This window comes from Alligator mississippiensis, chromosome 4, assembly GCF_030867095.1.
Source record: "Alligator mississippiensis isolate rAllMis1 chromosome 4, rAllMis1, whole genome shotgun sequence".
Lineage (NCBI taxonomy): Eukaryota > Metazoa > Chordata > Crocodylia > Alligatoridae > Alligator > Alligator mississippiensis.
Window position 1 is genome coordinate 24,232,310 of NC_081827.1, and position 24,935 is coordinate 24,257,244.

Genomic DNA, 24,935 nt, shown 5'->3' on the forward strand with positions numbered 1-24,935 from the left:
ATTGCATGGATCTATTCTTCTCCTACACCATTCCCTATGCCTCACAAATGGCATCCTCCTTGATGTTCTCTTTCACTTAGCCCCTCTTCTGGGGTTCCTGGACCCTCACTGGTCCCACACTCTCAGCCCCTCAATCTGAGCTCCAGACCTCTCTCTAGGTCCCTAGGAACCTCCTCCTTCCCTTATGTTCCTTCCCAACCCTCCAGACTGCTTTAGGTGTAACCCTCCATGTTGACCTTCTGGAGATGCACCTATCCTGCTGAGGTGGTGTTCTTGCAGCAGGCTCCAGCATGTTACTGCCGGCTTATCTCAGGGCCTGGATTTATACTTGTGTTAAGCCCAACCCACCTCCTGAGTCAGATGACTCCCAAGTGGCAGGCACCCCAAGTGCCCTGCCACCAAGCATCTGAAATGGTCAACCAGCTTTCAGTTCACCAAGACTGCAACTCTTTTGGATGGGTATTCCAATAATGAAACTTTATAAGGAGCAGCCAGATGTATGTAAAGCATTTCAAAGTACATATACTGCTGTCTCTCACAGCTTTTGCATTAATTACTTTGTCTCAGAGAACAATATAGTATCTGTTGTGAACTGCCTTTTTTAACATGCCTAGAAATACTTCTCAATTATGTTTATCACCAAAAGCCTCACAATATGGTAGTTCCCTGCTAATCTCAGGAAAAAAATATGGTAACGTTTTGTGCCCATACATCATCAGAAAAAGACTGTTGGATGCCACTTCTCATTCAGGCAGCATTTATGAAAAAAAATCTTGTAAGCAAACAGGGAGTAAACTATTATTGAAACTCTGGTATTTTAACTTTGAGTAATCTACCAAACTGGAGTATTCACTCCTGGGTAGGTCCTACCCACAAATCAACAGAAGCAGCCGACTGATTTTTTTAGTGGCAACAGGAAACTAAAATAACCATGCTAATAAAGGCTGGCAGATATTCTAAAAGAGCTATTCCAAACTTAAACACAAAGAAACTAAAACTAAAAAAAAGGCTACATATGTGCCAACTTGCAGAAACCACAGAATTCTCTCATAGAAAGAATACTGATGCAGTAGGTCAAGGTGGGAATCTGCAGATGGAAAGCTTCTATTGGCAAAAGAGTAGCTGACACTGCACTGGTACAACTAAGGCATCATTCTGGTGCAGAGCAAATCTGCAAGCCCAGAAGGTAAGATACAAAGCACCAAGGGTGTGTCGGGGGGAGGAGGGGGTGTTAAACCTTCCTAAGAGGCACTGGATATTGGCTACAGCCAAGGCTGGGGACTTTGACTGGAGTGTGCCAATGTTCCTGCTGGGACCAAAGCTGGAGGTTCCTGGTTAAAGGGTCTTGTCCCTCCATTCATAGTGAGACTGATCACTTTATTTGGAGCCAGGAAATAATTTTACCCCATAGTCAGATTGTTATGGACTGTGAGGGTTTTTACCTTCCTCTGTAGTGGGGGACATGGCCCTTTACCCAGGATCTTTTCAGTATACATTGACATCATTTCATAGAAGCAGGATATTGGCTGCCATCATTCCCCTGCTTTATCTGTGGCAGGTTAGGATATCAGGCCCATGTTGTGTCAGGGTTCACAACAGTCTTATACAGAGTTTAGATTATGGTTTGGATAGGATAGGATAGGATAGGATAGGGATGATCCTGCGTGAGGCAGGGGGTTGGGCTAGGTGATGTCTGGAGGTCATTTCTAGCCCTACTATTCTATGATTCTATGAAGGAAAACAGGCTCCAAGAATCTGTGGAGCTACTGCAAGGCAGAGAGAGAAGCACAGAGTGTTGACAGACGTGACAGTTCGTCACATGATCAGCCACTGAAAGGACTCTACAGCTGTGCACTGACAGATGTGCACAACTGAAGGGCACTTAAAAAATGCTTGAACAGGTGACAGTCTGGCATCTGTAAACTGCAGGACAGTTTAAAAATGCTTGAACAGGTGGCAGTCTATCAGTGTGGCCAGGAGCAGGGCTCAGCTGATGCAGCCAAGTGCTGCTCCCTGCGCTGTCTTTGGAATGAGAGATGGGGAAGGGAATGGAGGGAGCTCATTTTGGGGGCTGCCCTGCTCAACTCTCAATCCCTGGGACCCAATGGCAAATGTCGGTTGGATCCCAGGGACAGCTGAAACTCATGGTGCTTCCTGCAAAGTGCCATGATTTACACCGGCGAGCTGCATGTCTGTCAGTGCCCAGAAAGAGATAGAATGTAACTGCCTCCAAGGAAAGAAACAAGTTAATTGTGATGTTTGATGGCCTATTTCAAGAATGTCTTCGGTTTCTTTTCTTTTTATAAGTGAACTCCAGCATGGTGGATGGATGCATATCATTCACAACAGGAAATACCATTTACCTATAACCTTAATATATTTTTCACCTGGGTAGTGTGTAGTTATTGCCTCTAGTGATTTAATCTTTCAAGAAACCCTTTGGCAGCCACATTATTTTGCAGTCCTCCAAGCAGTACTTGACTTAGTTGATAGGTCTATGTGGACTCATAGATTCATAGATTCATAGATGTTAGGGTCGGAAGGGACCTCAATAGATCATCAAGTCCGACCCCCTGCATAAGCAGGAAAGAGTGCTGGGTCTAGATGACCCCAGCTAGATACTCGTCTAACCTCCTCTTGAAGACCCCCAGGGTAGGGGAGAGCACCACCTCCCTTGGGAGCCCGTTCCAGACCTTGGCCACTCGAACTGTGAAGAAGTTCTTCCTAATGTCCAGTCTAAATCGCTCTCTGCTAGCTTGTGGCCATTGTTTCTTGTAACCCCCGGGGGCGCCTTGGTGAATAAATCCTCACCAATTCCCTTCTGTGCCCCCGTGATGAACTTATAGGCAGCCACAAGGTCGCCTCTCAACCTTCTCTTGCGGAGGCTGAAAAGGTCCAGTTTCTCTAGTCTCTCCTCGTAGGGCTTGGTCTGCAGGCCCTTGACCATACGAGTTGCCCTTCTCTGTACCCTCTCCAGGTTATCCGCATCCTTCTTGAAGTGTGGCACCCAGAATTGCACGCAGTACTCCAACTGCGGTCTAACCAACGCCCTATAGAGGAGAAGTATCACCTCCCTGGACCTATTCGTCATGCATCTGCTGATGCACGATAAAGTGCCATTGGCTTTTCTGATGGCTTCGTCACACTGCCGGCTCATATTCATCTTGGAGTCCACTAGGACTCCAAGATCCCTTTCCACCTCTGTGCCACCCAGCAGGTCATTCCCTAGGCTGTAGGTGTGCTGGACATTTTTCCTCCCTAGGTGCAGCACTTTGCATTTCTCCTTGTTGAACTGCATCCTGTTGTTTTCTGCCCACTTGTGCAACCTATCCAGGTCTGCCTGCAGCTGTTCCCTGCCCTCCGGCGTGTCCACTTCTCCCCATAGCTTTGTGTCATCTGCAAACTTGGACAGAGTACATTTGACTCCCTCGTCCAAGTCGCTGATGAAGACATTAAAGAGTATCGGTCCAAGGACCGAGCCCTGCGGGACCCCACTGCCCACACCCTTCCAGGTCGAGACCGACCCATCTACCACGACTCTTTGGGTGCGACCCTCTAGCCAATTTGCCACCCACCGGACCGTGTAGTCATCCACATCACAGCCTCTTAACTTGTTCACCAGTATGGGGTGGGATACCGTATCAAAGGCCTTCCTGAAGTCTAAGTATACAACATCCACCCCTCCTCCTGTGTCCAGGCGTTTCGTAACCTGGTCATAGAAAGAGACTAGGTTGGTCAGGCACGATCTGCCCGCCACAAACCCATGCTGGTTTCCCCTCAGCATAATTTGCCCTGCCGGGCTCTCACAAATGTGAGCCTTGATAATTTTTTCAAAGACTTTACCAAGGATGGAGGTGAGACTGACCGGCCTATAATTGCCCGGGTCCTCCTTCCTCCTCTTTTTGAAAATGGGGACCACGTTAGCCCTTTTCCAGTCTTCTGGGACTTGGCCCATGCGCCACGAGCGTTCGAATATTCCCGCCAGTGGCTCTGCAATGATGTCGGCCAGTGCCTTCAGCACCCTCAGATGGAGCCCATCCGGGCCTGCCGACTTAAAGGCATCCAGTTCTCCCAAGTGACTCTGCACCACCTCAGGATCTACATATGGAAGTCTGGCGCCTTGCTGCTGCCTCTCTACAACCCCAGTGAGAGACTTGTCGTGCCCCTCACTTAGGAACACTGAGGCAAAGAACTCGTTGAGGAGTTCAGCCTTGTCCCCCCTATCTGTCACCAATTGTTTCTGCCCATTTAGCAGCGGTCCTATTCCTCCCTGGGCCTTCCTTTTACTCCCAATATATCTAAAAAACAATTTCTTGTTGTCCTTTACTTGGGTTGCCATCCTCAGCTCCATGGTAGCTTTGGCCCGCCTAACTGCCTCCCTACAAGCACGAGCAGAGGAGGTATATTCATCTTTAGTGATCTCACCCTGTTTCCACTTTTTATGTGCTCCCCTTTTGGCCCTTAGGCTGCCCTGGATTTCTGTGGTCAGCCATGGAAGCCTCCTGGCCCCTTTCCCTCTTTTGCCTCGCTCGGGGATCGTCTTGCTTTGTGCCCGAAGGATCGTTTCCTTTAGGCACAGCCACCCTTCTTGGGCTCCCATCCCATCAAAACTCCTACTCTGCAGTGCTTCCTTGACTAATCGCCTGAGTGCATTGAGATCAGCTTTCCTAAAGTCTAGCACTTTCACCCTACTAGTTACCTTACCCACTCGCCGTCTTACGTTGAATTCTATTATAAGGTGATCACTGTCTCCCAAATGGCTACCGATCCGGAGGTCCCCTATCACTCTTTCACTTGCATATTTCTTATTTTGCCACACCTCAAAGTATCATTTCCACATGTCTCAAGATGACTGTTGTAGAAAAAGTAGACCTAGAACTAGTTGAAGAGATCAGTGAATTTTGCATGCTTTTTAAGTAGTTTTTTGCTAGATTCAAGTCACAAGTCAAAAAAAAAACCCTAATACACTTATTTAAGGATGTTATTAACAACTTTAAAGTGGACAGCCACAAGGGAAATCCTTCCGTATTGACTGTGTTGAGGAAATAAGGGCCACATTTTTTAAGAATAGGTCATCATTCCATTCTAAAACTACTACATCAAGTTTCTATATCACTGCTGAGTGGACATGACTGCCTCCAGAACATTCAAAACCATTAAGTTATTCAAATGTATAACTAATGTGCAAGGATCTGGGTTTTCCATTTGCCATGGAAAAATGTGGTTTTTCTCCTTGAGGATCTAGGACAGAAGTTCAATAAACCGGTTTAACCTAAATCAGTTAAGTCTGATACTATATCCACTTTATCTTAAACCAGTTTCATCCACTTTGAAATCAGTTTATGTGGACTGAACATCAAGTTCAGTTTATGTGGACTGAACTTCTCTTGTGTTATAGACTTGAACTGGCTTCCAATCACTTATACCAGTTCATGTGTAATTTCTGTTCCTAACCTAAAGAAGAAAATCATGGCTTTTATCCTGACACAATACAGACCTAAATCATGTCTTTTCTCCTTTAAAGGAGAAAAATGTGGGAGCATCTGTGGCGGAGCACCTTTGTAGGTGCTTGCCACTTGAGGGCTCTCACAGGCTCCAAGGGGAGCCTGTTTTGGAGAAGCAGCAGGGGAAACCTTCACCTGGTACCATTTAAAGGGGGAAGATGGGTGGCAGGGCACTGTGGGTGTCTGCCACTTTAAGATCAGAGCCAAGCAACCAGCAGGTGCTTGACTGAGGCAGCCATTTTAGTTCCCTGGCTGCCTATATAAACAGCTCAGTTCCCTGCTGTGAGGCTTCTTGGAACACCCTGGAGGTAAGGGAGGAGCTGTAGGGGATGGATTGGAGGCTCCTGGTACTGGGCATGACCTAAAACTGCACCTTGCCAGGAGTGGGTGGCCTGGTGGGGCTCTCAGTGGCACGGGAGCCCCCAGGAAAAGCCAGGCCAGTTACCACCCCGGTGAAAGATGGATAGGGGTGCCTTAACCCTAGCCCTCACCTTTGGGTGGGTTTAGGTAACACCGGACGCAGTTGGGGCCAGGCACGGTTGTGGCCACCTGAGCCCTGTGGGGTGCAAGACCCTGAGGAGGGAGAGTGGCAGCCAGGTATGGCTATGGCCATCTGAGCCCTGTGGGATGCAAGACCCCAAGGAAGATGCTGAGGAGGGAGAGTGGGGGCCAGGCACAGCTGCAGCCACCTGAGCCCACCAGAGAGAGAAGCCCCGTGGCCCTGAGTGAGGGGCTGGTGCAGAGTCCTGAGTGAGGGGGGGGCAGAGATGAGAAGCCCCAAGTGAAGGGGGTGGTGTGGAACCCCAGAGAGGGGGTGGAGATGGGGAGCCCTAGTAAAGGGGGAGAAGAACCAGAGGGCTAAGGGCCCAGCATGTGTGTGTATATGTGTGTGTGTGTTACCCTGGAAGGGGCCAGAGTATGTTTAGACCCGGTCAGGTAATTGGCTGGCCACCACCCTGGTGAGGGTTGTGGGAGAGGCCCAAAAGATGGTACATCTGCCACCCAAGGGATGGACTAGCTAAGCCTATGGCCTAAGGGGCCTGCTTCAAGAGGGAGCAAGGCAGCGTAAGTTGGTGATGGATGAAAGAGACCCTGTGAGAGAAGGTGGAGTGTGTGAGGCCCGAGTGCAGGTGGTATGAATGTGCGTGTGACTGAGGCCTGACAGCATGGCCTAAGCTTGCTCCAGCTGTAGGCCGGGAGCACTATAAACATCTGCATGCCATATGCGAGGCATGGGCTGTGGTGTAGGGGAGGTTCAGAGCCACAGATAGCACTCTCTGGAATCCGGGCATAAAATGAGCAGCCTCCCGCCTTAATTAAGATAATTAATTAATTAATTAGTTAATTAATTAATTAAGAACAAGGCATGGCGGATGAGTCAGGTGGGTGGTGTGCCCAAAGGCAAGTGGGGGACCTAGCACTGTGGCTAGGCAGGGAGCCCCACTTTGCCATAGCATCCAGCCTGCAAGGGGCTATTTGTGTCTGGGGGTAGCTGGAGAAGGTTGATCAGATGCATGGGACCCTCTTCCTGGTGAGTGAATGCTGGGAAAGCTCTGATTTTCTATGATAAAAAAACTAAAATCAAATGCCAAAATATATAGGTATTTAGAATTTATTTTTATTATAATGACTGAGGCACTGGCAGACTTCCAAACTGCTTTAAAATTGTAAATCTATCAATAAAACATTGTGTTCAACTGATACCTATGTATATAGTGGCGTTTCATTTTAATTGGGGAAAAACCTGGATTTGGAGGGGTTTAATTATAGAATTTTGAATTTTTAAACAAAAACCAGGATCCCTGCTGCTGTGTTATGTGAGGGATATGATTTGGGGGGGTTTTCAGGAGCTGACTGCTTCTAATACATTCATATTTGGCTAGGATGTGTACTGACAATTTCCTTTTCCATACACTATTTGCAATATTATCAGTTCCTAAAATGCACAGCCTAGTTTCATATTTTAGATTGGGGTGCTCACCTGCTGGTCCACAAGCCATATCTGATGTACAGGAACCCACAAGAGTCTAGAATTTGGCAGCAGGGAAGTAGTGGCAGCATTAATTGCCACTCCCCTGTTGCCAGTTTTCCAGACCTGTAGAGAACCTGAGCCAGAAGACATAGCCCTGCATGCTAGATCATACCAACATGCAGCTAGATCAAGGCACACAGGATCGGTCCAGCGTGCAGCTGGATGTGGGCGTGTGGGGTCAGGCCAACACGCAGCCCAATCCAAGCACATGGAGTTTAGCTAACATGTGGCTGGGTCCAACATGTGAGGTCACATCCATGGACTGACCCCACGTGGTATCCATCTTTTGGACTGACCCTGAGTCACTCATTCAGCCTTCGGGGCTAGGTGGGGTGTCAGTGTTTTAGATCAATGTTGCAGATTCATCGTATGCTCTTTTCCTTTGTCCTTCAGAAGAAACATAATGCTTATTCTGAGATCCCAGGAAGTAGTTACTTTTTAACTAGTAATGTATTACAAAAAGTGATTTTCATAAACGTATCTAATTTACAAGACAATCTGCAGTTGTTCCATGATAAGCAACTTGGATGGCCAAAGGAATTTTGTTTGACTAGCAAACTCCTTCAAAAGGTTCTGTAAATATAACAAGATCTATGAAGTGAGTCAGTCTAAATATTTTATTTTACTAGAAAGAGGATCAGAGCAAAAAAATGGTAAGCAAAATATACCAGGCATATTTTCATTTTTTTACAAAACAAATGGAATCCTGTAAATCCTGATATTTCTACATACAGTATTAGCCAGCATCTGAGCGATACAGCAAAAGCGAAACTGGAAGTACCACTTCCGGGAGACTTCCCGTTTCGCTGCTGCGAGCTGAGTTTTTCTTTGCCACTTTTTCGGCCCACAGCCCAGAGCAAAGCAGCCTGCATGGGAAATAGCAGCCTGCACGGGACCCCCCTCCCTCTTCCCCAACACACTGATGCCAGGGAGTGCACCAGACAGTGCACATTTGATTAACAGGAATATTTGATTAACCGGCATCCCCCATTCCCAGGGGATGCCGGATAACAGAGCTTTTACTGTATCTGTCTTATGCAAAGTTTGTTGCAATAGGGAAGCTAAAATTCACACCTGCAGTATAAATGACTGCTACTATAAACTTATCTAAATGTTGGCAAAGAAAATTTTACCTTGACAAAACTCTTAGTGTCCCGTTGGTAATATCAGTGTATGACAAATTTAAATATAGGAGAGCTGAACACCCTTCTGAGATAAGTCTCATTGATTCGTCCTGAATAAAAAAAAAAAAATAACAACTATGTCAAATGAAGATTTTGTGTTTCAGTGCAAGTCCCTTGGTAAAAAAAGAAAAAAGAGAGAGAATTTTTTTAATGTGCTGAAAGTAAAAATATAGATCAAAATTATTTTCTTTCGGAATTCTTTAGATAAATGTTACATTATAATGCTTATTAAGCTATTTTTATTTTTTGTAAACATGTCAATTGTTATGCACCATTCAAGAAAGCACTTAAGTACTGAGTATAGAATTAAAGAATCATAAAATCATGGAAAATTAGGGCTGGAAGGGATTTCAGGAGGTCAGCTCATCCAACCCCCTGCTCAAAGCAGAAGCATCCCCAACTATGTCATCCTAGACAAGGCTTTGTCTAGCCGGGTCTTAAAAACCTCCAAGTATGGAGATTCCACAACCTGTCTGGGTAACCTGTTCCAGTGAGAGTTTTTCCTAATATCTAACCTAAATTTCCCTTGCTGCAACTTGAAACCGTTGCTCCTAGTTCTGTCATCTGCCACCACTGAGAACAGTCTAGCTTCATACTCTTTGGAACCACCCATCAGGTACTTGAAAGCTGTTATTAAATCCCACCTCGGTCTTTTCTTCTCCAGACTAAATAAGCCCAGTTACCCAACCAGGTCTAAGCTTGCTCTGGCTTTTTCTACAATCTTTGAATCCTAGCCTTACCCTCCAGCCTACCTATGAGGCTGGCCACTACCACAGTGAGGGTCACAGGGAAGACCCAAAAGATGGTACGTCTGCCACCCAAGGTATGAGTTAGCTAAAGCCTATGGCCTAAGGGGCCTGCTCCAAGAGGGAGCAAGGCAGTATAAGTTGTCAATACATGAAAGAGACCCTGTGAGAGAGGGTGGAGTGTGAGAGGCCCTAGTTTGAGGAGGGCAGTATGAATGCGACTGTGTCTGAGGCCTAAGCTTGGTCCAGCTGTAGGCCAGGAGCACTGTCATCTGGATGCCATCTATGAGACTTGGGCTGCGGTGAAGGGGAGGAATGGAGCTGCAGATAGCACCCCCTGGCATCAGGGCAAGAATGGGCAGCCTCCGCCTTAACTAATATCCTAATTAATTAACAACAAGGTGTGACAGGTGAGTCAGGTGGGTGGCCTACCCAAAGGCAAGTGGGGAAACTGGCACTGTGGCTAGTCAGGAAGCCCCACTTTGCCACAAGATCTCCTGATTTAATTCAGATTTGGAGATTCGGCTGTCAAATTGAGCCAAATCTCTGCTGAACTGAACCAACGACCAAAGCTTTGCACAGCCCTAATACTTACTACTCTCCCCAGCTTGGTGTCATCCACAAACTTGCTGAGGGTGCACTCCATCCCATCTTCCATACCACTGATAAAGATATTGAACAAAACTGGCCCCAAGACCAACTCCTGGGGCACTCCCCTTGATACCTGTTGCCAACCAGACAGAGCCACTGATCCATGGCTACCCTTTGAGCCAATGATCCAGGCAGTTTTCTATCTACCTCACAGTCCATTCATCTCACCTGTACTTCTTTAGCTTGCTTGAAAGAATGTGATGGGAGATCATATCAAAAGCCTTACTAAAGTCAAGGTACATCACATTCACTGCTTTCCCTGCATCCACAGAGCCAGTCATTTCATCGTAGAAGGCAATCAGGTTGGTCAGGCACGAGTTCATGCTGATTGTTCCTAATCACCTTCTTCACCTCCAAGTACTTAGAAATGGATTCCTTAAGGACCTGCTACAAGATTTTTTCCAGGGACTAAGATGAGGCTAACCAGTCTGTAGTTCCCTTTCCTAATTATCTGGGACCTTTCCTGATCACCACAAGTTTTCAAAGATAGTAGTCAGCAGCTCTGCAGTCACAGTGGCCAAGTCCCTCAGCACCCTTATGTGCATCACATTTATCCCTGTGGACTTGTACACATCCAGCTTTTCTAAATAGCCCCTAACTTGTTCTTTCACCACTTCCAGCTGCTCACCTCCTCCCCAAACTGTGCTGCCAGGTGCAGTAGTCTGGGAGCTGATACTTATTCATTTTTCATTAGAATTCTTTTTATTTAACACTATTAAACAGTTAGATGATCAAATAAAGTATTACTGCATCCCCTGTCTAAAAATGTGAAGTTAAAAACAAAGTTAAATTCTAAATTGCTAAGAGGCTATAAAATTGTAATTGTTCCACAAAGGTATACTATCTCCTAGATTTACCATTAATACTCTTTGGATGCCTGGATTCAAGAGTACTTTCACAAGTTTTTTAGAAATGTTGCTCCATGGGAATCAGGATTTTAAATAAAGTATAAGCATATATCAAATTCTATACTGTATCATAGTTTATAACTATCAGATGCTTTTGACCCAAGCAATTACAATTATTGTAATCATAGTAAAAGTATATTTCTAGAGAGAAAACAGAGGCAAGTGAATACAAAACAAACATGCTTATATACTAATCGGCTACTTCCTTTTTAAGAACAACAATAATACATTATGGCCCTGGTCCCATTCAACCTCTACCATGCTTAAGTCCTGGCCATCATAGGTCCCCAAAAGTATGAATCTAGCCTTGAAAGAGTGATCCTCTTTCACCCTGTAGAGATGTATAGCTTTCCCATGTTGGAAATGAAAAGCCTTATTCTTTGGGTGACATGTTCCAGTGCTTTACTATCTTCCTAGTGAGCGTTTCTCTTAATGTCTAACCTAAGCTTACCTTGTTGCAACTTGGGACCATTGCTCCTTGTTCTGTCATCTGCTACCACTGAGAGCAGTCTAGCTCCATCCTCTTTGAAGCCACCCTTCAGTTAGTTGAAAGCTGATATCTAATTTCCTCTCTGCTTTCTCTTCTCCAGACTAAATAAGTCCAGTTCCCTCAGTCTCTCCTCATAAATCATGTGCCCCATCCTCCTAAACATTTTGCTGCCCTCCTCTGGACCCTCTCCTATTTGTCTACATCCTTTCTGGAGTGGGGGGCCCAAAAGTAGACACAGTACTCCAGATGTGACCTTACCAGTGCTTTCCCTTGATCTTCTGGCAAGACTCCTACCACTGCAGCCCAGTATGCTGTTAGCCTTCTTGGCAACAAGGGCACACTGTTGGCTCCTTTTCTGCATAGCTGCTTAGCCAGTCAGCCCCCAGCCTGTATCAACCAGTGCATGGGATTGTTCCATCCTAAGTGCAGGATTTGCACTTGTCCTTGTTGAACCTCATGTGATTTCTTTTTGGTCCAACCCTCCAATTTGTCTAGTTCTCTCTGAATCCTAACACTAAGAGGTACACCAATGTTGTACATTTATCAAATAACAATCTTTGCGGCTGGTTGGCCATTTTTATGGTGTGATAAATATATGGCCTGTTACAACCCATGAATCATACAATAATTGTGACATCTGCCAGGGGCCCATTATATGCAAAGGTGCTTCACTTTACTGAGGATGCCACAATAAATGTCCTGGGTGACCATTGCTCAACTTCAATCTTGAAGACTTTTGTGGTCTTTCTTAGAATCTCCCACTTAGTGATATAACATCAATGTAATGTATGTGTCTGCTAGGGCTGTGAAAAGCTTTGGGTGGTGATTCAATTCAGAAGAGATTCGGCCTGATTCAGTGGCCAAATCTCCAAATCCGAATCAAATGAGGAGACCAATTAAAAGTTCCAAATTGAATCAAAGATCTCCATATCTTCGGAAAAGATTGGGAAAGCTTTGATGATTTAGGCAGCCCCCGGTGGCTGCAGCACGGAGCTGCAGCAGACTTCGAGCTGGTAAGTAAGGGCACGGGAGGGAGGGCTGGGGGAGGGGACCCTGGGGGGACCCCTGCTAGCCCCCATTCCCTGCCTGCTCCCCCAGCCCCCCAACCAATCCTCCCAGCCCCACCATGGTTGCCCTGCCCGCCCCAGCTCCTGGCGTTTTTTAAAAAAAAAAGCCCCGGTGCTTTGCATCTGACAAAGAAATGGGAATCTTTTGTAACACAGAATAATCAACCTGAGTAATGTGAAAGGCTACCCTTCTTAACCTTATTAACTCTTTCCTATTTTCCCCAAAAGTTTCTTGGGAGCACTGACTGCTGCTTTCATTTGTCTATATATAATGATATGCCACTTTAATGTGAAATTCATTACCATGAACCCCACTGAATATTGGGGGGGTTCATGGGATGTCATAGATTTCCTTGCATTTGTTGTACCGATGGCATGTGGGGTCTCCCTGAAAAGTCCATGTTATGCTGTATCCAGTTATGCTGCTTTTATTACTGTATACATAATATAATGCTGTCTGTATACAGCTTTCTGGTTTTGGTTATGGTTTAATCAAAGGAACTGAGGGATGCCTACTTAAAGACAAGGAATTTTGGAATGCAAAGCGTTCTTTATTTGTGCTTTGCATTTGAAAGCTTGTCTAGCTTTATTCCAACTATGCAGTTTGTTCAATAAGAAATATCATGGAAAAAAATCCTCACCTCTTGCATAATTCCTGGACCATCACAGTTACATCACTGTAACACTAGAGTTTGCGTAACTACTAATTATTTCTGATCATTGTGTTATTAGGGCAAGGATAATCATCACTCCTAAGTCACAGACAGAAGAGGCCACTGGTAGGATGGGCACCCAAGTTATTTTCTCTTTGTAATGGGAAAAACAACTGCACAATAGCAAAGGCATCTGTGTGAAATGGCCCATTAGCCAGAGGAACATCCTGACAGGAAAGAAATTTCTAAGGATTCTGTGACTCAGGGGTGCCCTTCAAGCCCCAAAACTCTCTGCAAGATGATCAGTGAGGACCAACTGAGATGATCTAAAGCAGAGTTTCTCAACCCGTGGGTTGCAAGGATATTTGAAAAGGTCACGACTATCATAGCAAAAATGCAGGAAAGCATGGATTTTCCCCTGAAGGCTGGCAGAGTTCCAGCCTGCAAGGGGCTGGGGGAAGCAGGAAGAGAGTGATCAGGCAGAGGGCAGCTAGGCAGAGTGGAGAGCAGTTCTGCAGCTCCCTGCAAGTAAGTCTATGGGGCAGAGGGGGAACACAGAAATTGCATTGGGGGAATGGGGGAGGCCCACAGGTGACATGTTGTGGGGACCAAGTGCCCCCCTCAGATTCGTGAGCCCACAGCAGGCACAGGGCTACAGTCTGCCTGAACCAGCATGGGTAGAAGCCGCCGCCATGGCCCAGCAGATGGGTCCCAGCATGGGAGAGTGGAGCAGGGCAGCAAGACTTGTTGCTGTCTTTGCTGCAGCCATGAACTTCAGCAAAGAGGGAGTGAAATGTACTCTGTCCAAGTTTGCAGATGACACAAAGCTATGGGGAGAAGTGGACACACTGGAGGGCAGGGAACAGCTGCAAGCAGACCTGGACAGGTTGGACAAGTGGGCAGAAAACAACAGAATGCAGTTCAACAAGGAGAAATGCAAAGTGCTGCACCTAGAGAGGAAAAATATCCAGCACACCTACAGCCTAGGGAATGACCTCCTGGGCGGCATGGAAGTGGAAAGGGATCTTGGAGTCCTAGTGGACTCCAAGATGAACATGAGCCAGCAGTGTGACGAAGCCATCAGAAAAGCCAATGGCACTTTATCGTGCATCAGCAGATGCATGACAAATAGATCTAAGGAGGTGATACTTCCCCTCTATCGGGCGCTGGTCAGACCGCAGTTGGAGTACTGCGTGCAATTCTGGGTGCCGCACTTCAAGAGGGATGCGGATAACCTGGAGAGGGTCCAGAGAAAGGCCACTCGTATGGTTAAGGGCTTGCAGGCCAAGCCCTACGAGGAGAGACTAGAGAACTTGGACCTTTTCAGCCTCCGCACGAGAAGGTTGGGAGGCGACCTTGTGGCTGCCTATAAGTTCATCATGGGGGCACAGAAGGGAATTGGTGAGGTTTTATTCACCAAGGCGCCCCTGGGGGTTACAAGAAATAATGGCCACAAGCTAGCAGACAGCAGATTTAGATTGGACATTAAGAAGAACGTCTTCACAGTTCGAGTGGCCAAGGTCTGGAATGGGCTCCCAAGGGAAGTGGTGCTCTCCCCTACCCTGGGGGTCTTCAAGAGGAGGTTAGATAAGCATCTAGCTTGGGTCATCTAGACCCAGAACTCTTTCCTGCCTATGCAGGGGGTTGGACTCGATGATCTATTGAGGTCCTTTCCGACCCTAACATCTATGAATCTATGAACGCCATCCCAGCTGCAGCGCCAGCAGCACAAGGAGTAATGGATGGGGGAGGGCCCACACCTCCATCACCACTTTCCACTGCCAGCTGCTTGCATGCCGAGCCATGGCTCTACCCCACCGCCTTGGCCTGGCTGCCACCACCAGTTCCCCCAGGTCACGACTCCACCCTAGAGGGGAAGTAGGATTGTGGACAGCATGGGCGGCCTGAGGTGAGTAGTGGTGGTGGCAGCCAAGCCATGGTGGTGGGGTATAGCCACAGCCCAGTGCACAGGCAACTGGCAGCAGGACAGGGTGAGTGTAGCATAGGCCATTCCCCATCCATTACTCCTCGTGCTGCTGGCTCTGCACCTGGTAGGGGGTTCATGGCAGCGGTGGTGGCAGCAGCAGCAACAAGTATTACTGCCCACTCCACTTGCCTGTGCTGGGACCCACTTGATGGCTATGGAGGTGGCTCCTGCCCATGTTGGTCCAGCCAGGCTGAAGCCCTGTGCCCAATGTGGGTGAAGAGATCTGGGGGGCACATGCCCCCCATGTCCCACACACTGGGGGGATGGGGGTGTGGGGCAACAGATTTGAAGTGAGGGGCAGCAACAGGGCTGGAGGGGGCGAGGGGCTGAGGGTTGGGAGTGATGAGCACTGGCAAGGCCAGGAGGCCATGGGTTGGGAGTGAGGAGTACCAGCAAGGCCAGGGGAGCATTTTCTACTTAAACTATTTACTGGCCACGTGCCGGGGGATTGGAAACTGGATAATGTGGTCCCAATTTTCAAGAAAGGGAAGAAGGAGAACCCAAGTAACTATAGGCCTGTAAGCCTCACCTCAGTGCTCGGGAAGACCCTGGAGAGAATCATCAAGGAGCACATCTGTGGGGGGCCTGCAGGGGAAATCATGCTCAGGAGCAATCAGCATGGGTTCATCAAAGGCAGGTCCTGCCTGACCAACGTGATTGCCTTTTATGACCAAGTAACTAAATCCCTGGATGATGGTGTCACCGTGGACGTAGTCTTTCTAGACTTTAAGAAGGCCTTTAACACTGTCTCTCACCCCATCCTCATCAATAAATTAAGCGACTGTGGCACTGATGCCTACACAGTTGGATGGGTAAAAAACTGGCTCATTGAGCGTACCCAGAGAGTAGTGGTGGACAGGTTGTACCCAACCTGGTGAGATGTGAGCAGTGGAGTACCCTAGGGCTCGGCCCTCGGGCCTGCATTGTTTAACATCTTCATCAGCAGCTTGGACGAGGGGGTGGAAAGCACGCTGTCCAAGTTTGCTGATGACACTAAGATGTGGGGCGAGATGGACACACTTGAAGGGAGAGAGAGAGGCAGCAAATAGATTTACAGACTACAAAAGTAGGCAGATGAGAATAGGATGGGATTCAACATAGACAAATACAGGGTGCTGCACTTTGGGAGAAGGAATCCACAGCATACATACAGGCTGGGGAGTTCCCTTCTTGAAAGCACAGAGGTGGAAAGGGATCTTGGAGTTATTATTGACTCCAAGATGAACATGAGCCGCCAATGCCAGACCGCAGCCAGCAAGGCCTGCCATACCTTGTCATGCATCCAAAGATGCATCTCAAGCCAGTCCAGAGAGGTGATACTCCGCCTTCATGCGACTTTGGTCAGGCCGCAGTTGGAGTACTGCGTCCAGTACTGGGCACCGTACTTCAAAAGGGATGTGGCCAGCATGGAGAGGGTTCAGAGGAGAGCCACCCACTTGGTGAGAGGGCAGCAGGACAGGCCCTATGAGGAGAGACTGAGGGACCTGAACCTGTTCAATCTCAGCAAAAGGAGGCTGAGGGGGGACCTGGTGGCTGCCTACAAACTCATCAGGGGAGATCAACAGCAAATAGGTAGAGACCTTTTCTCCCCAGCACCACCTGGGGTGACAAGGAACAATGGTAATAAGCTGATGGAGAACAGGTTTAGGTTAGAGATCATAAGGCAGTATTTTACAGTCTGGAACCAACTTCCCAGGGAAGTGATCCTCACCCCTACCTTGGGCAAATTCAAGAGGAGGTTGGATGATCACCTGTCTGGGGTCTCGTAAACCCAGCATTAATTCCTGCCTGTGGCAAGGGGTCAGGCTAGATGATCTGTTCAGGTCCCTCCTGACCCTAGCTACTATGAAACTGGGTCAGGACTGGCCATCAATATTTACAAATGGGTCTCGGTACAAACAAGGTTGAGAGCCGCTGCTCTGAAGGTCAGCTCCCAGACCAATGGGACCTGAGCTTTACCTGCCTCCCTTAGGTCTTGCCAGCACTTAGCAGAGATGATTTTGCCAGCCAGAAGTATCACACCCTTGTCTGGTCACGCGGGCCACCCCACCCTTTCCTTGGCAGAGGCCTGGTCAAATGTTGTGAAATTACATGCATTACTGACAGTAAAATGTTATAAAAGATGACCAAAGGATTTGTTATGAAAACAAGACCAAACCTAAGAGATCAGTAACTATATGTTGCAATACAGATAGAGATATAAGAATAAACAAATTAAATGAATTATCAGAACAATAATCTTGACTAAAATATAAAAATATATTAAAATTACATTTACGTTAAATACCACAATTCATGCAAACATAACAATAATGATAAATATAGCACTACCTATACATAGAGACTAAATATGCCGTATGAGTAAAACAAATTCAGGAAAACAGCAGGATGTCCCATAAACACCAAAAAATATAGATTCATGACCCTTAACTAAAATTATTTTGCAAATGAGTTGCAAAAAAATAGTTAAATTCATTAGGTGGCAGATTATAAGCAAGCATAATAATAATTAAATATGTGGATGTTAGAACAAAACTAGCAATTTCTTGTTAACTTGAAAATATATAGTATCTAAGAACCTTCTATGAAACTGGTAAAATTGCAAAGCTCATTTTGTTAAAAAGAATCCAAGATGAGTGCGCCATTTTTTCTGACACATCATAAAACAAAAATTGAACCTAAATGTCGTGTTTCTGAATAGTACTCAACTCTACATTGGCTTTCTCAAAATCTGAAAAAACATCAATGAGACTTAGATTCCCAATAAACACTTTTGAAAATCCCATCCCCATCTTCATATACTTCATATACTTTATATCTTTTTGTACAGAAAGCTATAAATACTTACATTTAATTCCCGGCATTCAGAGAGATTTATGTCCTGCAAATTTTTACATTCACCTAAAATTTAAAAAAGACTTTTATATAAGAGTTAAAGTTTAAAGGTGCAAATTCTCTGATGATCAAAGTAACATAGGAATTGCCTTGTCCACCTAGCCCAGCTTCTTGTTGTCTGAGACTTGCCATAATTGAATGATTTAGACTTAGAAGAAGTTGCAAGAAACAAGAGAACAAAATTATGGAATACCTTTTTTACAGTAAATGTTGTTTCCTATCTCTTACCAGTCAATGGTTACTTTATTGTTTCCATCAGTCACAGAGAGCGCATGAGTAAGTGTCTCCCTTCTCACCTCCTTAGCCCAGGGCCTCGGCAGGTCCTGGCAGCCAGTAGAAGAACTTAAAGAAAAAACCCTATACAGCCTCTGTAGCCATGGAATATTAGCCTGGATACTTTTTTTAGAACAACAAAAGGCATGTCTCTGACACACAAGCAATCTTCTTATCAAATCTCAAAAGCATGGAGATGTCAGAACTTCTTATCATAAGAACAGTAAGAATTTAATATGGGTAAAACAGTATGTTAAATCTTACCCCCATTCTCAGAAACAGTTAATTCACTTAAGATGAAACTTAAAAAGCGAAACCCAAAAATATCAGACTAAGGCAGATATCAAACATGAGAAGAGAAATTCAATATACAATGTTCAGATAAAAACAATAAAAGATTTTCAAAACATTTCAAGTTTGGAAAAGAAGCAGCCATCTGTATGATTTTACCTGTAATCAAACATTAATCCAATGATATATTTGTATACCCCACTCTATGGAAACTAGAGTTTTGATATTCTATCTTAAGAGATTCTATGAACAGGAGAGAAGGACAAAGATGCTTAGAAATATGGGGTGCTGACAGACATTGGGGGGAAAAAACCCCACACATTTTACTGAAAGAATCAGCTGTAGATAAAAGTGCCAAAAAGCCCTGCTGAAGTGCCCAAGCTATACAGACACAGGGCAAGCTGGGTTCAATTAACGCAATGCCCCTTCTGAGCATATGCTGGGCTTGCCATGGGAGCATGCTCAATTCTAATTAAAGCACCATTTTGGGGTGGGTTTTAATGTCTGTAAGCAGCCATTGTAGAAATTCTTGGAGTTTGCTTAAAAAAAGAATCTTCTCCTGCCTTCAAACCAGAAAGTTTGGGAAACATTTTTGAATACTGAAGGATAACCCAAACAACTCTAACCAGTTAAAATTGCCTCCACTGTTGATAGGCCACACATCATGTCATCTCTATGCTCCCTTCTATAATCCTGAACAAGACAGAGGTGAACACGTCTTCCCACAAGAGGGAAACCAGGACATGGACCAGGTTGCATTAGAACTTCATAAGGGTTAACCATAATATGCTAGAGAATCTCTGCTGTCTTTTGAAATATTAAACAAAACCCATAAAAAATCCATATGCAAAAACAGTCTCCTTAATGAAAATCAGAAGTAAACAGAAGCACTGAGATCTTGCATCTGCAGATGGCATGAGGAAATAGCTTTCTGAAGTGTTAAGTGCTCCCATTCATCTCAATGTAATGCTAATGCTGAAGCCTTGCTATGACAATTAAAATGTCAACCTTTGAGTATATAACACAAGAAAGGAAAGAAATCATATTAGGAAGATAAGCACAGTCTTTTCAGAGTTTTACCTCTGGATTCTGAATTAGCTGTTACAAATCAGGAAAGAATCCTTGCAGTCATTGTAGACAGTTCTCTAAAAACATCAGTTCAATGTGCATTGGCAACCAAAAAACCCACTAAAATATTAGGCATCATAAGAATGGAATTGAAAACAAAACAAAGAACATCAAAATGCCACTATATAAATCCATAGTGTACCCATGTCTTGAATACGGTGTGCAATTCTAGTTTCCATATCCCCAATGGATGTAGCAGAATTAGAAAAGGTACAGAGAAGGACAACCAAAATGATCAGGGGCATGGAACAGTTGCCATACTGTGAGAGACTAAAAAGCCTGGGCTCTTCAGTTTAGAAAGGAGAAGACTGAAGGGGGATATGATAGAGATCTATAAATCATGAAGTGAATTGATAACTGTTGTCCAACAAATCCTAGACTACTAAAACTAAGGGGAACACATTGAAATCAGTAGGTAACAGGTTTAAAATTAACAAAAGAAAATACTTTTTCATGAAACACATAATTAACTTATGGCATTCACTGCCACAGGAGGTGGTAGAGGCAGATAATAACATCCAGGTTTAAAAAGGGACTAATCAAATTCATGGATGATAGATCTATTAAGAGCTGTTCGAAAGAATGGTTGGAGATGTTTCCAGTGGTATCTCTAAACCCGTACTGGTGGATACCAGGAAGGGTAATTGATAGGGGATAGATTACTTTAGATATATTTGGTTTAATGTTCTCCCTCTAAAGCATCTACCCCTTCCACTGTTGGATACAGGGTATTGGACTAGGTGGACCACTAGTCTGACTCAGTATAGTACTTCTCATGTTCCTCTGTTCTTAATTTTATTGTCAAAACTGAGCAAAGCTTAACTTGTGGGTAGAACTCATAATGCTACTAAACAGAGATTCAGCTATAGGAAATGGAAAAAAACTTATATAATTCACATACATTAGCTTTCCTCCCCCAGGTTCCTCTTTGCTTCACTTTGGACTTCCCCTAGGTAGGGGGATCTGCCACAATCCCAGGACCAGAAACCTATGGAAATGGTAGGACAGTTCAGAATAAGAGAGAATCCAGTTGTGATGGATGTGATTAAAACCCACCTGAACAGGCCCTGATTCCCCAAAAATTAATAAATACAATTAATTATATTTTTCATAATATGTAACGGACAAAACCATTAACTAAGATCCATAGTTTCATAAAAGTATGTGCATTAGTAGAATGCTGATATAGACTGCTGCTGGTAGATACAGAAATTAAATGGTGATCTTGCAAAAGATTTCCAACAAAATAATTACAATCAGAAGCACTCTCATTTTTTATTTTAGATGGAAATAGTTGCACTACTTTTTAAAAGACATTTTTCCATTTTATATTATTAAACTTTACAGAAGCAACTACCTGTGTCCTCCTGTTTGTACCACACTGATATAATTATTTTATAATGAAATCCAAAAGTTACTTTAACTTCATCAGATAAATCTACCACAAAAATACATTGTACAGCTTTAAAAACAAATGTTAATATAGCATTGGAAAAATTAAATACTAAGAAAAAAATCCAGTTTCAAGGTCATATTATTTCATTTACATGTGCACAGTATAGCTGAAAGTGAGTAAGGGTTGCTTTGGATTTCTGATGCAAACAAGGAAATGTTACAAATATATTGGAGATACCTAGACGGCAGCTTATTCTTACATTTTAAATACTGTAATTTTGTGTACGTCTTCACTAGAAAAAATGTTGAGTTCAATAAAATCCTAATGAATCCTATTGAAGAAAAGGGGGGTTTAGTTATGGTTTTCAGATGAGTTAGCAGGTCAAGATTTCCCCATATTATTGAAGGTGAATTCACGGGCAGTATATGTTCACTCTCTCCTGCTGGTCAGCTCTGTTGGGATGGTTTGCATCCCAAGTGCAGTAGGAAGATGCAGTCCTCACTTTCCCTTGATGACACACCTATGATTGTGCTTGGCTCTTCTGCAGGCAGGCACAATGAGAAATTCACCAAGGATCTCTCATAAATCCAAGTGAACAGCCAGTCAAAACCCAGCCAGACTCTAGGCCTACATTTTGACTCAGATTGCTATGTTGATCAAAACAAGTGAGAAAGACAACTTTAACAATTAAGGAGTAAGATGTGACCTTAATATTTCTGCCTGAGTAAGTTTCAAATTCTGTGCTAATTAAACTATTTTGTAATGCTTCATTTTATGTGCTAGTCTCTATGAAAATGTCTCTCTTAGACTTTCTTACATTCTATTTTCTTCCAACACAGGGACTCCACATACCCCAGCTGTGCCTCCTCAATTTTAAACAACGCTGGTTTTAAGACTATCCAACCTCAAATTTCAAAGGAATACTTGGCTTGTTCCACAGAAAGTAATTGGAGCCAGCTGCATGTCAGGATGCGAGTAGTTACTATTATAATACTACTTTTTCTGTGTAAAACTGCTGACTTGAGGAAGACAAGAAATGGGAGCTTCAGAAACAAAGCGAATAATAGAAAGGCAAGCAGCTTAAGGAAAGCATCCAGCACAGTTAAGCGCTATGCCCCAGGGCTGCCTTGTGATATATATACTTATCTTCATGAGAAATACTTGGATTGCCAAGAAAGAAAACTAATGTTTGTGTCACCTAGTTGGCCTGAGGATTTAAAACACATGCTGCTAGCAAGAAACAGAATTCGCAAATTGAAGAATAATATGTTTTCCAAGTATAAAATATTGAAAAGTCTGGATTTACAACAGAATGAAATAGCAAAAATTGAGAGTGAGGCTTTTTTTGGCTTAAGTAAACTTACCACACTTTTACTTCAGCATAACCAGATTAAGATTTTATCAGAGGAGGTTTTTATTTACATGCCCTTCCTAAGCTACCTGCGTCTTTATGATAATCCATGGCATTGCACCTGTGACCTGGAAACTCTTATTGCAATGCTGCAGCTTCCAGCAAACAGGAATTTGGGAAATTATGCCAAGTGTGCACTTCCAACAGAACTGAAAAATCAAAAACTAAAGCAAATAAAAATTGAACATCTGTGCAGCGAGGAGGAAAGATTGCACCCTAAAAGTATAATAAAAAAGCCTGAAATTGCCAAACCAGAATTTGATTCCTCTCTCTGCCACATTTATGTGTTTCCTGTACAAACACTGGATTGCAAAAGAAAAGGTTTGTACACATATATTTAATTAACTGGCGCAATATTCCTGCCCATCTGCTACATTAGTTTGCATATCAATTGTATTACAGAAAAATCAGTATACTACTAGGAAGATTTTGCTTTAACCCATACTGAAAATTTCTTATTCTTGTGATTATATACAACGTAGTAACAATTCTCGTGGTATTTTACCTCCATGATGGAACCCCAACTCTGTAAAAACACGTACTTAGGTGTAGAAGCAGGTACAATTCAACTAAAATCAACAAGACTTCTCATGGTGCAAAGTTAAGCAAATGCTCAAATTATAACAGTATCAGAGCCCTGTTTTTTCTGATTTTACTCTGGCGATTTTACTGCTGCCTCTATAAGCCTACATATGATCACAGTTGTTCCAATGTGGCTGCACTGATGGAGAAAGCTCTTTCTCCCTTCAGTGACAAGCACAATGAAGCCAAAATTTGACAGCAGAGAGCTGTGAAACCAGATGGGAGTTACCAGCAGTGCTTGGAGGCCCCACAAATGAACTGACTAAATTGGAAGGCTTTGTGACACCCCCCCCCCCCCCAATGCATGACTACCCCCATTGAGGGCAGTGCTGGTTGCTTCTCTTAACAGTTACAACAACAGGTATTTCTCTGTGCCCAGGAGACATTTTAAAGTTAAAACACTTCCAAGTACTGCAACAGAGGAAGTGAGCTCCCGCCCATACCCTAATGCATCTCAGACGCTTAGGAATCATAACTAAACCCTAAGGGTAAACCAACTGGGATATGTGAATACATAAATGCAAATCTGTCTATGCTTTACGTTTATCATATTTGTCTCATGTTTCCAAAGAAAAAACAAAGATATTTTAGCTGAGGGCAGTTCTCTGGTAACACCCTTTGCAAAATGCAAGTGCAAACAAAAAAATAAATAGAAGTACCAAGACATGGGAGTAGCCCAGTTTGGGAGGATTTTGTCCAGCTCTTGCAAATTATTTTTATCTTGTAGTATGCTTGTCAAACTGCTTAATGGTTTCTTCTATTTGCTTTAAGAGTAACTACAAATTGATGTAACCACTTTGATGGTGTTTCTATCCCCTGACCAATTCCAGGGGGGGCTCTGTCTATACCTGGCTACCAGTATCAGATAGAGGAAGGCTAGACAAATTGAGACGTTAGTATGAGGAAACAGGTTCTAACTAAAAGAAATTAGAAGCTTTGGGTTATGATAACATAATGTATCTAACCCACATCATGTCAAAATCACCTATCCCTCTACTTTCTGTGATCTAAGACAACAGGATCGCACCATTACCCTCAACAGCTCAAATACTGAACAAAGACAGACATCTAAGGAAATCAGCCCTAAATCTGAATCACAGACTGACACCCCAGGACAGATCATTCACTATGTACCTATCCCACAGAGGGAACCAAATGAGTTGAATGAACTCAACATTCTGGGAAGAGGAAAAGAGAGAATACATGGCACTGCTTCTTCCCCTCCAAACTCACAGAAGCTTACCAATAAATATCAACTTTTTGTTAATGTTTCATGGGCTTTAGAGACAATAACACACTTTTAAAAATAATCTAGTATTAATTACAATAAAGAACCAGATTGTGGTTGCCTCAAAGATACACTAAAGAGCACAGACAGCTCCTCCATATACTCAGCAATAGGCAGCCATGAAGCTATAGCCAGCATCCCTTACAACAGGTTGATCATCTGACTGACAATGCTAGAAATGATGCACATCTCAAAGAAGGTATAACTCAGGGGTTGTCAACAGGGGGTATGCATACCCCCAGGGGTACTTGGAAAGAGACTGGGGGGTACACACGGGCGGGCAGGGATGGAATACCACCATCCATCACCCTGTGCCGCCACCTCCCAGGAGCAGGGCCGGGGGTGGGGGTGAGGGCAGTGGGTCCCCTCTGCAGGCTGCACAGGCACCACCCAGCTGGCCAGACGCAGTGGAGAGGGGGAGCTTGCATGCAGCTGCCACCGCCACCATC

General features: G+C 44.3%; 2 protein-coding genes across 2 annotated transcripts in view; one reads left to right on the forward strand and one right to left on the reverse strand.

The window, feature by feature from the left end:
* Positions 1-24,935, reverse strand: part of FBXL13 (F-box and leucine rich repeat protein 13) — a 189,412-nt gene that overhangs the window by 73,881 nt on the left and 90,596 nt on the right. The window contains exons 10-11 of the mRNA XM_006266591.4: positions 18,071-18,123; positions 8,670-8,770 (exon numbers count right to left, since the gene is read on the reverse strand). Coding sequence (XP_006266653.2) covers positions 8,670-8,770; positions 18,071-18,123 — 154 coding nt within the window. The remainder of the gene's footprint in view (positions 1-8,669; positions 8,771-18,070; positions 18,124-24,935) is intronic.
* LRRC17 (leucine rich repeat containing 17) overlaps positions 1-24,935 on the forward strand; it is a 38,566-nt gene that overhangs the window by 2,356 nt on the left and 11,275 nt on the right. Inside the window, exon 2 of the mRNA XM_006266584.4 lies at positions 22,045-22,937. Coding sequence (XP_006266646.1) covers positions 22,175-22,937 — 763 coding nt within the window. The 5' untranslated portion in view covers positions 22,045-22,174. The remainder of the gene's footprint in view (positions 1-22,044; positions 22,938-24,935) is intronic.